Source organism: Pteropus vampyrus, unplaced genomic scaffold (genome assembly GCF_000151845.1).
Source record: "Pteropus vampyrus isolate Shadow unplaced genomic scaffold, Pvam_2.0 Scaffold119, whole genome shotgun sequence".
In the NCBI taxonomy this organism is placed as follows: Eukaryota; Metazoa; Chordata; class Mammalia; order Chiroptera; family Pteropodidae; genus Pteropus; species Pteropus vampyrus.
In genome coordinates, this window is record NW_011888900.1 from 353869 (window position 1) to 367005 (window position 13137).

The window sequence follows — 13137 nt, forward strand, 5'->3', positions numbered from 1 at the left end:
GATCACAGGACAATATATCCTTGAGCTACATCTCTAAAGAGCTGGCTCTCCCCATCCTGCCCCAGAAGTAACACTTGCCTGGAACCATATATCTGATAACAAAGTTTTGTGACATTACGTACCGAAAAAACATCTAAACATAACGGCAACGTTACTTCGAACTTCGACCGCACTGCTCATCCAAGGACTTGCCCATCGCTAGCTAGTTCAATCTCACAGTTTGGAAATGAAACCACATAGTTACCTCCTTCCACCAGCGGGAATGTTTCTGAGAGCTTAAATGCACTGTGGAAAGAAGTGAGACAGAACCGTCCTGCATTTACTGAATAGTGTAGCTATCTGGGAACGAAGCTCAAAGGTTCACCTGGGGGCCATCCATCCAGCCTGTCTCTTCAGAAGGGCTGCATCTGTATGGAAAATAATGCCCTCATGAATTCCCAGGAAAAGACACTGTAATTTTCCTTAGCGAACTGTTTTGCTGTCTGCACAACATAAGTTCTTCATAAAATAAATTCTTGGTTTTAACTGGATGTCTTCTTGTTGTTTCTCTTTTTGTAGCACTTTGAGATATAATCGGTGTGCCATATAATTCACCAGTTTAAAGTGTACATTTCAATGGTTTTTAATATATTCACAAATACGTGCGACTGTCATCACAGGTGATTTCTGAACATTTTCATCATCTCTAGAAGAAACCCCTCACCCCTCAGCTGCTACTGCCCTGTTTCCCCATAGACCTCCAAATGTAAGTGACCACTAAACCGCTTTGTCTCTACAGATTTGCCTATTCTGGACATTTTACGTAAATGAAATAACACGTGGTCTTTCGTGTCTGGCTTCTTTCGCTTGGCGTAACGTTTTCAAAGTTCATCCATATTATAGCAGGTATCAGCATTTCTTTCCTTTTGAAAGTTATATGTCATGGCATCGATGGGATTTATCCCTTCCATACACCCGTTGTGTATCCATTCCTAAACCGATGGGTGTCTGAGTTGTTTCTAACTGTTGGCTGAAGAATGCCGCGACGAACGTTCCCGTGCACGTTTTGGTGAGCACGTGGGCTTTCGCGCAGGGGGTGCGGAATCGCTGGCTCAGACAGTAACTCTGTGTTTAGCTTCCTGAGGAACTGCCGACTAGTTTCTAAAGTTGCTGCAACATTTTACATTCCAGAGTAATAGGGTTCTGATTCCTCGACAGCCTGGCTGAAACGTGTTAATTCTCTGACTTTTTAAAAAGAGTTTCAATAAACTGTTTTTAATTGAGGGGAAATTCATGTAACATCAAATTAAAATTTGAAAGTGTGGAGTTCTGGAGCTTTCAGTACTCAACAGTGTGTGCAGCCGCCAGCTTCATCTAGCTCCGAAACATTTTCGTCACCCCAAAAGAGGACTTTGTACCCATTTATCAGTCACTCCCCATGCCCCCTTCCCCACCGCCCCCCAGCAATCTGCTTTCTGGTTCTATGAATTTGCCTATTTTCGATACTTCATATTGTTATGGAATGAACTGTTTTCCCTACAAAATTCATGCATTGTAGCCCTAACTTGCAAAGTGAATCTATCTGAATAAAGTGCCTTTAAGGAAGTAATTAAGGCTAAATGAGGTCACAAGGGTGGGGCCCTGATCCCATAGAACTAGTTTCCCTATGAGTACAGGAAGAGTCACCACAGAGCCTCTGCATCCCTCCAGAGCACACAGAAAAAGGGCCATGTGAGGACACAGCTGGAAGGCAGCCCTCTGTAAGCCAGGAAGCGGGCTCTCAGCGGAAACCACATTTCTGGCGCTTTGGCCTTGGACTTCTTGCCTCCAGAACTGTGCAAAAATAAATGTCTGCTGTTTAAGCCACTCAGAGTGTGGCACTTTGGTATGGCAGCCTGTGCAGACTAATACATAGATAAATGGAATCACACAATATGTGGCCTGATTGTGATGTGCTTTGCTTTTTTCCCTTAATATAATGTTTTCAATTGGTGCATGTCGTAGCACGTATCGCTAACTCATTCTTTCTTAAGGCTGCATACTATTCGATTGTATGGCTCTACTACTTTTTGTTTATTCGTTCCTCCACTGGCAGACTTGGATTGTGTTCCACCTTCGGCTATGGCAAATAGTGCTGCTCTGAACACTTATGTGCAAATATTTCCTTGAATACCTGATTTCCATTCTTTTGGGTAAACATCTAGGATATACATCTAGGAATTGCTGGGTCATATGTTAATTCTATGTTTAACTTTTTGAGGATCTCCTGGCATGTTTGCCACAGAGGCTGCACTATTTTACATTCTCGACAGCCACGGATGAGGTTTCCAGTTTCTCCACATCCTTGCCCACAAAGCTCTTTCTCGATTTTGATCACAGCCATCCTAGGGGTATCTCATTCTGGTTTCCTGATTTGCATTTCCTTGATGACTAATGCTGCTTAGGATCTTTTCATGTGTTCATTGGATATTTACACATCTTTTCTGAAAATATGTCTATTCAGATCCTTTGAGCATTTTTAAATCGAATTATTTGATTTTTTATTGTTGAGTTGTAAAAGGTCTTTATGTATTCTGGAGAAGAGACTCTTATTAGATATATGATTTGCAAATATTCTCTCCTATTCTCAGATGGTCTTTTAACTTTCTTGATAGTGTCCTTAGAAGTGTAAGTTTCAAATTTGGATGCTATCCAATTTATTTTTTTGCTTGTGTTTTACTTTCACGTCTAAGAAAGCATTGCCTGATTCATGCTCATGAAGATTCATGCCTATGTCCTATTCTGAGAATTTTATAGGTTAGCTCTTGCATTTAGATCTTTGATCCACTTTGAGTTAATTTTTTATAGGGTATGAGATATGGATATAAATTCATTTATTTGCATGTGACAATCCAGTTGTTCCATTTGATGAAGAGACTCTTTTCTCGTTGAATTGTCTTGGCACACTGGTTGATAATCAATTGACCATAAATATGAAGATTATTTCTGGACTTTCAATTCTATTCCATTAGTCTACATGTCTGTCCTTATGCTAGTACTACACAATGTTGAATATTATAGTTTTGTAGTAAGTTTTGAAATTGGGAAGTATAAATCTTTCAACTTTGTTCTTTTCCAAGATTATTTTGGCCAGTCTGATTCTCTTGATTTCCATATAAATATAAGCCAATAATGTTTTCAGATGAATAAGCGTGTCAATTTCTTCTAGAAAGGTAACTGGGTATTTGACAGGCATTGCTTTAAATCTGCAGTTCGATTTGGGAGTATTTCCAGCTTAACAATACTAAATCTCCCAATCCATGGCATGGGGTGTCCTTTTATTTATTGAGTACTTTAATTCCTTTCAATGATATTTTGTAGTTTTCAGTGTAGAAGTATTGCATTTATTGTGTTAAATTTATGCCCAAGTATTTTATTATTTTTGATGTTATTGTTAATGGAATTACTTTTCTTAATAAATTTTTGGATTGTTTATCGCTAATGTATAGAAATAAAATTAATTCTGCATATCGATTTTGTATTTTGCAACCTTGTTGCGGACTTTCCTTTGTTCTAATAATTTTTTTTTGTGGATTCCTCAGAATTTTCTATGTATAAGGTCATCTCAACTGCAAGTAGAAATAGATTTACTTTTCCTTTCTAATCTGGATAACTTTTTTTTTTTTCTTAACTAAATACCCTGAAAAAAGCTTCCAGTACAATGTGGAGCAGAAATGGGGAAGGCAGACATCCTTGTCTGCTTCTCTGTAATTGCAATTGAGACCCCTGTTTATTTAACTGGGCAGAGAGCAGAGTTCAAATTCACGTTGCTCTGATATTTGAAATGGAGCATGAAGATTCCTTGTTTCAATCCTTCCACTTTAAAACAGCAAAAAAAAAAATATTTATTAACTTTCTATTTTGGTATTGGGAAGATAAATTAGAATTTTATGATCCCCTTAAAGATTAAATATTATGTAAATTCATAGGACAAAATTTTGGGGCATGATTAGGGAAATTCGTAAGTGTAAGATGAAACCATTTTTCCTTCTTAGACATTAGAATTATTAATAAATCATGATCTTTTTTTTTTTTTTAAATAAGACAGGCTGTGGTCCAGGTGACTCTCTTGGAAAACACACAGTATGTTTGCCTGCCCTGGGGGGACCTTGAATAACTTCCACACACCTATTGGGTTGAGCCTTTTCCTTTAGGAATCCTGCTCACTTGCTCTTTTTGTATGTTGTCTTCATAAATAAATTAGTCTCCCAATTAATATAAAAGTAGCTTGGAACAGGATTTCCCCCTTGGGCCAATAATTTCTTACCTCTGAAAAATGAGGAAGAAAGGGTCAGAGCACTCTCTTTTTTTTTTGCTGGAAATGTTGCCTGGGTGTGCTGCATGAGTGGCTGTGACTGCTGTGACACTGTGAGTGCCTCTGCCCTTGAAGGCACAAAGCCTCTTCCTGCCCAGGCCCCTCAGATGAAGGGAGGGGCTGCTGCCCTGTGGCTACACTTGCAGGCAGGTCACGGCATTTGATTCCTAGAAAGGGGTTTATTGTAGTCCTTTTGGGCTACTGTAAGAGAATACCAAAGATGGAGTGGCGTACAACAATAGACATTTTTTTTTTCCTCACAGTTCTAGGGGCTGGCAAGCTCTCAAGATCAAGGTGCCGGCAAATTCAGTACCTGGTGAGGAGCTGCTTCCTGGTTCATAGATGGTCTTTTTTTCTGTGATCTCAGATGGCAGAAGTAGGGAGGAAACTCTCTGGGGTCCCTATTCACTAGGGCTCTAACCCTCATAATGTAATCAGCTCCCTAAGGTCCCACTTCCTCACACCAATGGGGTTTAGATTTTAACATACAAGTTCTGGGGGGCAGGGGGACAGGAGCATTCAGTCCTTAGCTGAGGCGGGCTAAGTCTGACAGCCTCTAAAACAGCTATTTTTTGTAGTAACTCCCTATTATGGAGGTTTGGGATGAGAGTTTTTTCTCCTATCTCCTTTGGTCCTCATAGGACCAAACAATAACAATGCAAATTAGAAAATAAAAGCAACATAAATGATACCATTTCATAGTCTGACCCCCTGTTTTAACTGCAACATGCTTGTTTTATTTATTCTTGTCCCATACTATCGACTCCCCTTAATGCTGACATTTCAGGTTCTTATCATTGAAGACTGTTCATCTTAGAAATACCATGGAAGTTATTTCCATCATTCCTCGGTACCATCATGTGTATTTTGACCTTGACACTTCAAAACCACGACGAAAACCTTGGTGCCTGGATAACTATTGAAATGTCTCAGCTGGTGTAACTGCCCCCATACTTTCCACTTTTTGGTCCATTTGGCACACTATGCATCAGGAGCTGTCACCCTAGGGTTGGGGATGCAGCCACTGTTACAATATTGGCCCCGCAGGCTTAGGTAAGGGCTAATAGAGTCTTGGTTAAATAACCACCCCACTCTATCCTTCCACTCTCTCGTTTCCTGCTGCCATCTCCCACTGGCTACAGCCAACTCAAGGGCCTGCAGGGGGAGGCTGGATGGTGCAGTCCTTTCATCCGTACAGGTCAGTTACTGCAGAGGTGGGCAGAGCTGGCAGGAGCAACTGGAGAGTAACCAGCATGCCAGCAGCCCGATATTCCTCCCTCTCTTTCTCCCAGAGGTAATCTGGCCACACAGTTTCTCATTTTCCCTTAATTCTGACAGACTCACTCTTAATCCTTGCCTTTGCATGTACTGTTTATTTTGTTTGTTTGTTTGTTCGTTTGTTTTCCTGGCAGGAATTCTCTTACTCCAGCAGCCCCCAACGTTTTTGGCACCAGGGACCGGTGCTCCTATGAGAATCTAAGGCAGATGATCTGAGGCGGAGCTGAGGCGGTGATGCTAGCGCTGGGAAGCGGCTGCAAATGCTGATGAAGCTTCTCGCCCCGCCTTTCTCACTTCCTGCTGCGCTCAGGTTTCTAACAGGCCAGGACTGGTACCACTCTGTGGTCGAGAATTGGGAACCCCTGCCTTACGCCATTTCTTTGCCTATCACATAAACTACTTATCTTTCAAGATCCACTCAAAAATTACCACTCTCACTTATACACACGCAGATGCAGCGAAGTCCTAAGAATGTTACAAAGAAAATTAAGGTCAGGTCCTTTAACACTCCACTCACTAGCTGTTGTGACCTTGGGCGAGGCACTTTGATTTTAAGTTCTCTCTCTTTTTTTGTTTTGCAAAACTGGAATGGGAATAGCCAGCTGCCTTGACATTCTATTCTCAAGGAGATTGAAAAGATCAGTGAGATGAAAAGTTCCCTAAAACGCAAAGCATTTTACACATTCGATTTTGTCGTTGTTCCTCTTCCATTGCTTAGAATTTTTCCCAATTTGTTGAGATCGATCATAGTGCACAAGTCAACTTTGGTACAATCAAATACTAATTCAAACCCTTACCTCTCCCGCCTCCCTTCTATTCTTTCTACAGCCCCTTCTATCTCTTCTGTTTACTTTTTCCTCATCCCACCCCTTCATCTGTGGCTTGTTTATGCTGAACTCAGGCATCCAAGACACTGCTCGACTTCGCTGGTACATTTCACAAGGAGGGTAAGTCATTTAGTAACAGGGAGTTGGGGGAATCCAAACAACACAAAAGTCAGCGTTCTAAATTGTGACATTCCAGGACCTGAGAATGAAGACTGGGGCGGGGTGGGGTCGGTCACGGGGCTCGAGGACGCAGGGATAGCGGGCTTCCGCCCAGGCCTCTACCACCCACGCGCGAGCCCGCGCTCAGACGCGGGAACCCCGGGCGTCCGGCGCGGGGCGGGGACGGAATTCCGGGAAGGGAGCACCGCGGCCCCCAGACTACCACTCCCGGCGTGCACCGCGCTGAAGCCGCTGTGCTTCCGCGTGCCGCGTTCTTTCCGGTCTTTACCTCGGAGACTACGGTCTAGTAACTGCGTGGTAGTAATTACAGAGAGACTGGACGCTTCTCTTGGGGCGTGGGAGCTGCGAATAGCTCACGGAACGCCTCTCACTCGTTGGGTGGTTCGCTCCCGCGCTCCGGAACCCGCTGTCTGCTGGCCGTGTTTCCGGAGGGACATTAATCGTGGCCGGACGCTGTGGCGCGGCAGTTTAATTCTCCGGCGACGGCGGTGGCGGCAGTAGCTGTTTGAGCAGGACGAGATGGTCCTGACCGGGCTCATCAGGAAACTCGGTAACAGTCTGAGTTTCCCCTCGCCGGAGTCACCCTCCTGTCGTGGCCACTTGCCGAGACGGGACGTGTCACGTTTCCGAGTCTGAACCTCCCGGCGACGCCTCCCTTTCTCGTCCTAGCTTCTCCGGGGCAGCCCCCGGGGACCCAGCCCGGACCTTGTGTGTACACCGCAGTTCGCATCCCCAGTGCACCATCGCCCTGCCTCTGACAAAAATTGCTTTATTTCCTTCTTAACCCCACCCTCGCCTCCAGCGTAAATGACGAAGAAGTTTTAGGGTAAATTCCGGGTGGTGGTCTCTTTGGAGTCAGGAAATAGCTTCGTGCTGTATTTCTTTGACAGGTCATCAGCTGGCCGAGATCAGGGAACGCGCTCTCAAGAATATCCTCTGCAAGGTTGAGCACAACTTAATCTGCTATGCTGATCTCATTCAGGAGAGGCTACTTTTTCTCCACTTGCTGCAATGGTTCAATTTCCCTTCCGTTCCAATGAAAGAAGAGGTTCTGAGCCTGTTGAACAGATTGGTTAAGGTAGGATCATTTTGAAATAATCAGGACCATGTGTTTCTTAGTCATTTAATTGTAGCACTTGTTGAAAAGTCAATTAAAGTTTAAAACATTGGGAGAAGTTGAATTAATTCATTTGGGTATATAATGCCCATCTTTAATTTGTGATTTTACATCTCACATTGTCTCTACTGTTCTCTGAGGTAATACAGAAATTCAGAATTTTGGTATGTGGTTTTGGAATCCGTAGCAGGCTAATATTTATCATTTGTTTTTCCCTGTGTTATGTATTACAAATTAGTTGTGTCTTTTAAGAGAGAACACGTTTAAAGATGATGTTACAGACCATGATTAATAAATAGAACAAGTGTGTTAAATTGCTTTTCCCATGTCTTTTTTTCAGATGTATGTTTCTCAGCCTATCTCGAGAATAGTTATTAAATATCATGTGTCAGAGCAAGTTTAACCTTTTAAAACTGTAAATTTCTGTGCAGTCATGGGTGATCCGTATTACCTCGGCATCCTTCGACTGGTTGGAAGTAGGAGAGGGTATGATTCATTTTTTCAAAAAGGAACATCTGGTATACCCCAAATAATTTTTTTTATGTTTTGATTGCTACAAGATTGAATCCAGAGATTTTGATATTTGTAGTTACTCTCAAGAGTCTCCTCTTCTTTCAGTATCCCCCAGCAGTCCAGCATTTGGTTGATCTTGGTGCGGTTGAATTCTTATCTAAACTTCGTGCTAATGTGGAGCCAAATCTACAAGCTGAAATCGATGGCATTCTGGATGGACTTTTTATTCTTCCTTCAGACGTTCCTGCATTGTATTCTGCATCCTACCAAACCAACCAAACTGGTAACTCTTTGGAATCAATCTGATGTATTCCGTTAAAATATATTGGTTCTATTGGTTAATTCTAAGGGAAGGATTACCCCCGCACCCCCGCCCCCAGCTTATTTTTCTTGTGTTAACTTACACGAGCTTGACCTTTTTTCTCCCTCCTCTACTGTAATTCAGAGGAGTATATATTGCTTTTTTGGTTAAGGGGCCTAAAAAAATGCCAGTTATTTTCTTTTTGTGAGACCAGTTTGACAGATTATTTCTTTAATGATAACACATTTTCATTGAGCACTCAGCACTCATTACCATGTGTCAGATGTTGTTCTGAATGTTTTGTCCTTGCATTTTTGGACTGTGTTTTTTATATAGGGGTACGATGACATCTGCCCTAGCTTGTGATTTTGTTAGGGGGTCCAATCAAAATGAGCTACACATGGTTTACTGGTTAAAATCAGAGTCAAGGAGACATGGATTCCAGTCCCAGTTCTGCCATTAGTTGTGTGACCTTTGCTAAGTCAACTAACCCCTCCAGCCTTTAGTAGTGTCATCCAAAAGTTGGGACAGTAAGAAAGAACATCTTATAAAATTGTCATGAGGATTAAATGAGACAGTGCCTGTGAAGAACTCAGCACACGGTCAAACATATATTAGGCACAAAATAGTTGGCTGCTATAGTTTTGTCCTTGTTATTTTATGTTCAGTGTAGTATCTTGCACATGGGAGGCATTCAGATTGATTTAAAGAAAAGCTCGTGAAACATATGGAATTGAGTAGTAAAAGTATGACAAAACATATTTTTGCTTGCTTACTCTGGTAGGACTTTTCTGTATACCAGTGCTGTTCTGATGCTGCTGTGACTGTTGGTACTGCTCTGGCAGGTGCCATTTATTGATTTCTTGTGTGATTGTGATTTTTAACAAAGTATTTTACAGTTTGCGTCTAAGCCATAACAAAGTTGAACTTTAAGTTGTGAAATTTTAAACCTAGTTTCTTACAGATAAGATTAAAAGTGTGGTCTACAGCTAATTTTTAAGATCTGTATTAATATTAAGAACTACTGATATGAAAACTTCAAATAGAAACTCGTGAAGTTTAGTTTCAGCCTTTTCTCATTCTCAGAAAGTCTGAAGTGTGGAATATGTCGTCACATGACAGTTATCAAAGGTGTTGAAAGATAGTGCTTGACTCCCTTTCTTTGACAACTTTTTAGAAAAGATATTGATAGAGATTAGAGTGATCAGGAACTGTATAATTGGAGTAAGAGAGAAGGAGATGGACTTAGAAGCAGAGGTGAAGAGTCCTTGAATTAATGCTTCGTGACAGATTCTTTATGTGCTTTGTGGATGTATTCATCATAACAAACAACCGTATTAACAGTAAAAGAGAGGTAGAAATAAGACAACCCTCAATTTGAAATTGGCTTAACATTCACATGTTTTTTTCCTCTGTGGGAAGACAGACTATTGAGAGGAAAAAAACGGTTATTTTTCTGGTTTTTAAAATGATTCAAAAAGAGTAAAAGTTTTAAAAAAAAGTTTCACTTGTAGCAAGTAATAAATCAATATAATAGTAATATATATATATTTTTTTCAGAATTGCCACAACCAACTGAAATCTTAACGGGATATTTTCCTCCAGACAAAAGTAACTTCCAGCAGACGGACGCGCCCCCACGACCCATGGGTAAATGTATATTGGGAGCAGAGCTGCCGACCTGGGAAAGTGGAAATTCATGTACCTTTCTTTATTGCCGTGAAAATGTACTGTGGTCAAACTTGAGTAGTTCAGCGCTAAACCGAATATTTCGGTTTCCTCAAATTAGTTTAGGACGTAGAGTCTAAGTGGAAAGCGTCATGTCATCCTCACTGCATTTGAGTAGCTGTGTGGGTGGGTGGCAGAGGCGCAGTGGTACTTAGGGCTCGTTCAGCACAAGGTCTTTGCCAGGACCTGTGATGTGCACTGTGCGGTCACCTCATTCTGCAGCTCACACGGTGCACTGTCCATCCAGTCACTCAAGCCAAAGACCCACCGTCATCTTGGTTTCTTCACGTGTCTTTATCCCAACATCCATTTGATTCTAGACTTCCGATTTGGCAATCTCATCCAGTTCTTTCCATGTCTGGCTGTGTCCAGTTTCTGCGCAAATGCTACCTCCTCAAAGAGACCTTCCTGAGGTCTCTAGCCAGTGATCACTATCTGTGATTAGTTTTATTTTGAACAGGTACCGTGATCTGAAGTTACTTCTTGTTTCTGTCACTGTAAGCTTAGTGATAGCTGCAAACATGTTTTATCCCATATGCAGAACGATGCCAAAAATGGATCAGGCACTCAGTATATGTTCTTTGAATAAGCGAATCCTCAGGGAGTCTCAGGGAGATTGATACTATTATATTTCCATTTTACTGGCGAGGACACTGACGGTTAGACAGGGTGAAACCTTTGTTCTAGACGACACCGTTAGGGAAAGATTAAGTAAGCGTGGACTTCACACTTTATCGCCTGCGAAGATGAATTGAAGAGGTCGTGTTCAGCAATGTATTTGCTGATGCCAGGGATTCAACTCAACCCAGTTGGAAGCCCTCTGGTATTAGAAAGTTATGTAGAAACTCTCAGGTTGAATAACAACATAAGAAAGAACAGAAAACTTGTTTAGCTATTAAAATACTTTACCTTTCCTTTCTGGAAAAGTTTTGTTAGGCTTTAGGGATAGGGAGCTTTGGTTTGGGGGCGGTAGTTCTTTGTGCTTGTGCCTGGGAGGCTTTCTTGAGTGCCTCTGAGAGGACTGTGAAGGGAGCAGGTATCTCCAGGGCTGGGAACAGGGGTATTTGAGTGAAGCTGTGGGAAACAATAGGACACTTGAGATGGTCATGCTTTTTTGTGTGAGTTGCAGCTCGTGGATTGATGGTGTGGCTTACTCTGGACACAGTTTTCTGTACTGTAATGTACAGTACATGCCTTTTGCTTTGCCCTGAGAAAGGAAACCCTGTTTTAGCATTTTCAAAAGAAGCAACTGTGCTTTATTTGGGAAATTAATAATACTGGTATTTGAATTAAACGATTCCATGCTCTTTTCAAAGCATTTGGCAGAAAGACTTTGTCATTTGGAAGGGCTTATTTAGATTTCTCATTGTTACCACCTTAACTTGTTCAATATAAGATCTGTTAAAATACTAAGAGAATAGATCTTAATGTTCTCACCACAAGAAAAAGTTGGCAGTCGTGTGAGAGGGTGAAGATGCTGCCTATTTGATCGCCATGTGGAGTATATAAGTGCGTGAAAGTTATCACGTTGTACAGCTCACGCTTATACGATGTTCTATGTCAGTTATACCTCAATAAGCCTGGGGCGGGGGGGCCTGTTAAAACTAATTTGAACAGCATTAGTTTAAAATTGTGTTGGTTTCTCAGATTTCTTTTAATCTTCTTTGCACACTGATAGTTGATCTGTCATCTGCAAAGAGCTTTAAACACCTCACACCATTGAGGATATTTGAACATGACTAAATATAGCATATGATCATGTTTATGTCGTTTTTAATTTCTACAATTAAAGTTATCTCAAATGCAGTTGCTTTTATGTTGAATTTAAGCTCTATGTTCTGATCAGCCAGTAAAATGGAAAATGTCATTCGATCCAGGTTTGTGTTTAATGCTCTTCTGACAATAACGTGTAAGTCTTGTTTGAGAAGAGACCGCTGTTCTTCCCGTGAAAGGGTGGGCTTGCGGTTGACCTTGTCTGGTGTGTTTCACGTCAGTGTAAGATGTGGCTTTATTTGGGGACTTGTTTTAAAGGTGATGCTTTACTCCACGTTGTGAATCTGTCATCATTGTCTTCTTTGATGGTTAAGTTCTGCTCTTCCATTTACAGTGAATCAGACTGTGAAGTGTTTGAAGTTTTCTACATTTCCTTGGCTGCCCCTGACCACAACTGACAGACATGTCCTGTCCTCTAATGAAAGGTACAATGCCTGATGTATTTCAGGCATTTTGATTCATTTATAGCCATTAAATCTGGTTGTTAATTCTGCACGTTGTCACAAGTCAAAAAGATACAAAGAGGCTGTGGAAGGTAGTAATGGGGATATATGAGCGATTCTCAGTATTTCAGAAAGCAAGCCAGCAAATTTCTTTTTGCCCGTAATCAGGCCACACATTGAGTTTCTTTTTTGTGGTTGGAATCTTGTGTGCTCCTTGGTGACATGAGTCATCTCTTCTTGACCACATTCTCTGATTATCCATTGCTATGTCTTTGCTTAATAAAAATGGAAAAATTAAACATAAATGCAGTGTTTTTGGTAGACAATATATTTGAAAACGTAGGCTCTGTGATAAGGTTGGGGACCACTCATATGTAATGGGTGGTCATCGCTCATTACCCCACAAGTAGAGAGCTGATATGTAGACGTTTGGAGTGTGCGTTGATGTCTAGTTTCCTTTTTTGCTGAAACTAATTTCTGTGAATGCCTCATCAATTGAGTTGTATTTTTTTTTTTTTTTTTGGTGAGAATCTGGAAAATAAAGACAAGCTTGCTAGAGTTAGGGCCTGAGACAGGAGGTTGCTATTAAGTGACTTTTGATGATGACACTTCTAGGCCTCAGAAACAACATATTGAAGAGGCCA

At 41.4% G+C, this 13137-nt stretch overlaps 1 protein-coding gene across 1 annotated transcript in view; it reads left to right on the plus strand.

Moving 5' to 3' along the window:
• Positions 1-6878: 6878 nt before the first annotated feature.
• The window catches only part of RTTN (rotatin), a 130658-nt gene continuing 124399 nt past the window's right edge, over positions 6879-13137 (plus strand). Inside the window, exons 1-5 of the mRNA XM_023534106.1 lie at positions 6879-7168; positions 7509-7696; positions 8354-8531; positions 10110-10199; positions 12385-12475. Coding sequence (XP_023389874.1) covers positions 7138-7168; positions 7509-7696; positions 8354-8531; positions 10110-10199; positions 12385-12475 — 578 coding nt within the window. The 5' untranslated portion in view covers positions 6879-7137. The remainder of the gene's footprint in view (positions 7169-7508; positions 7697-8353; positions 8532-10109; positions 10200-12384; positions 12476-13137) is intronic.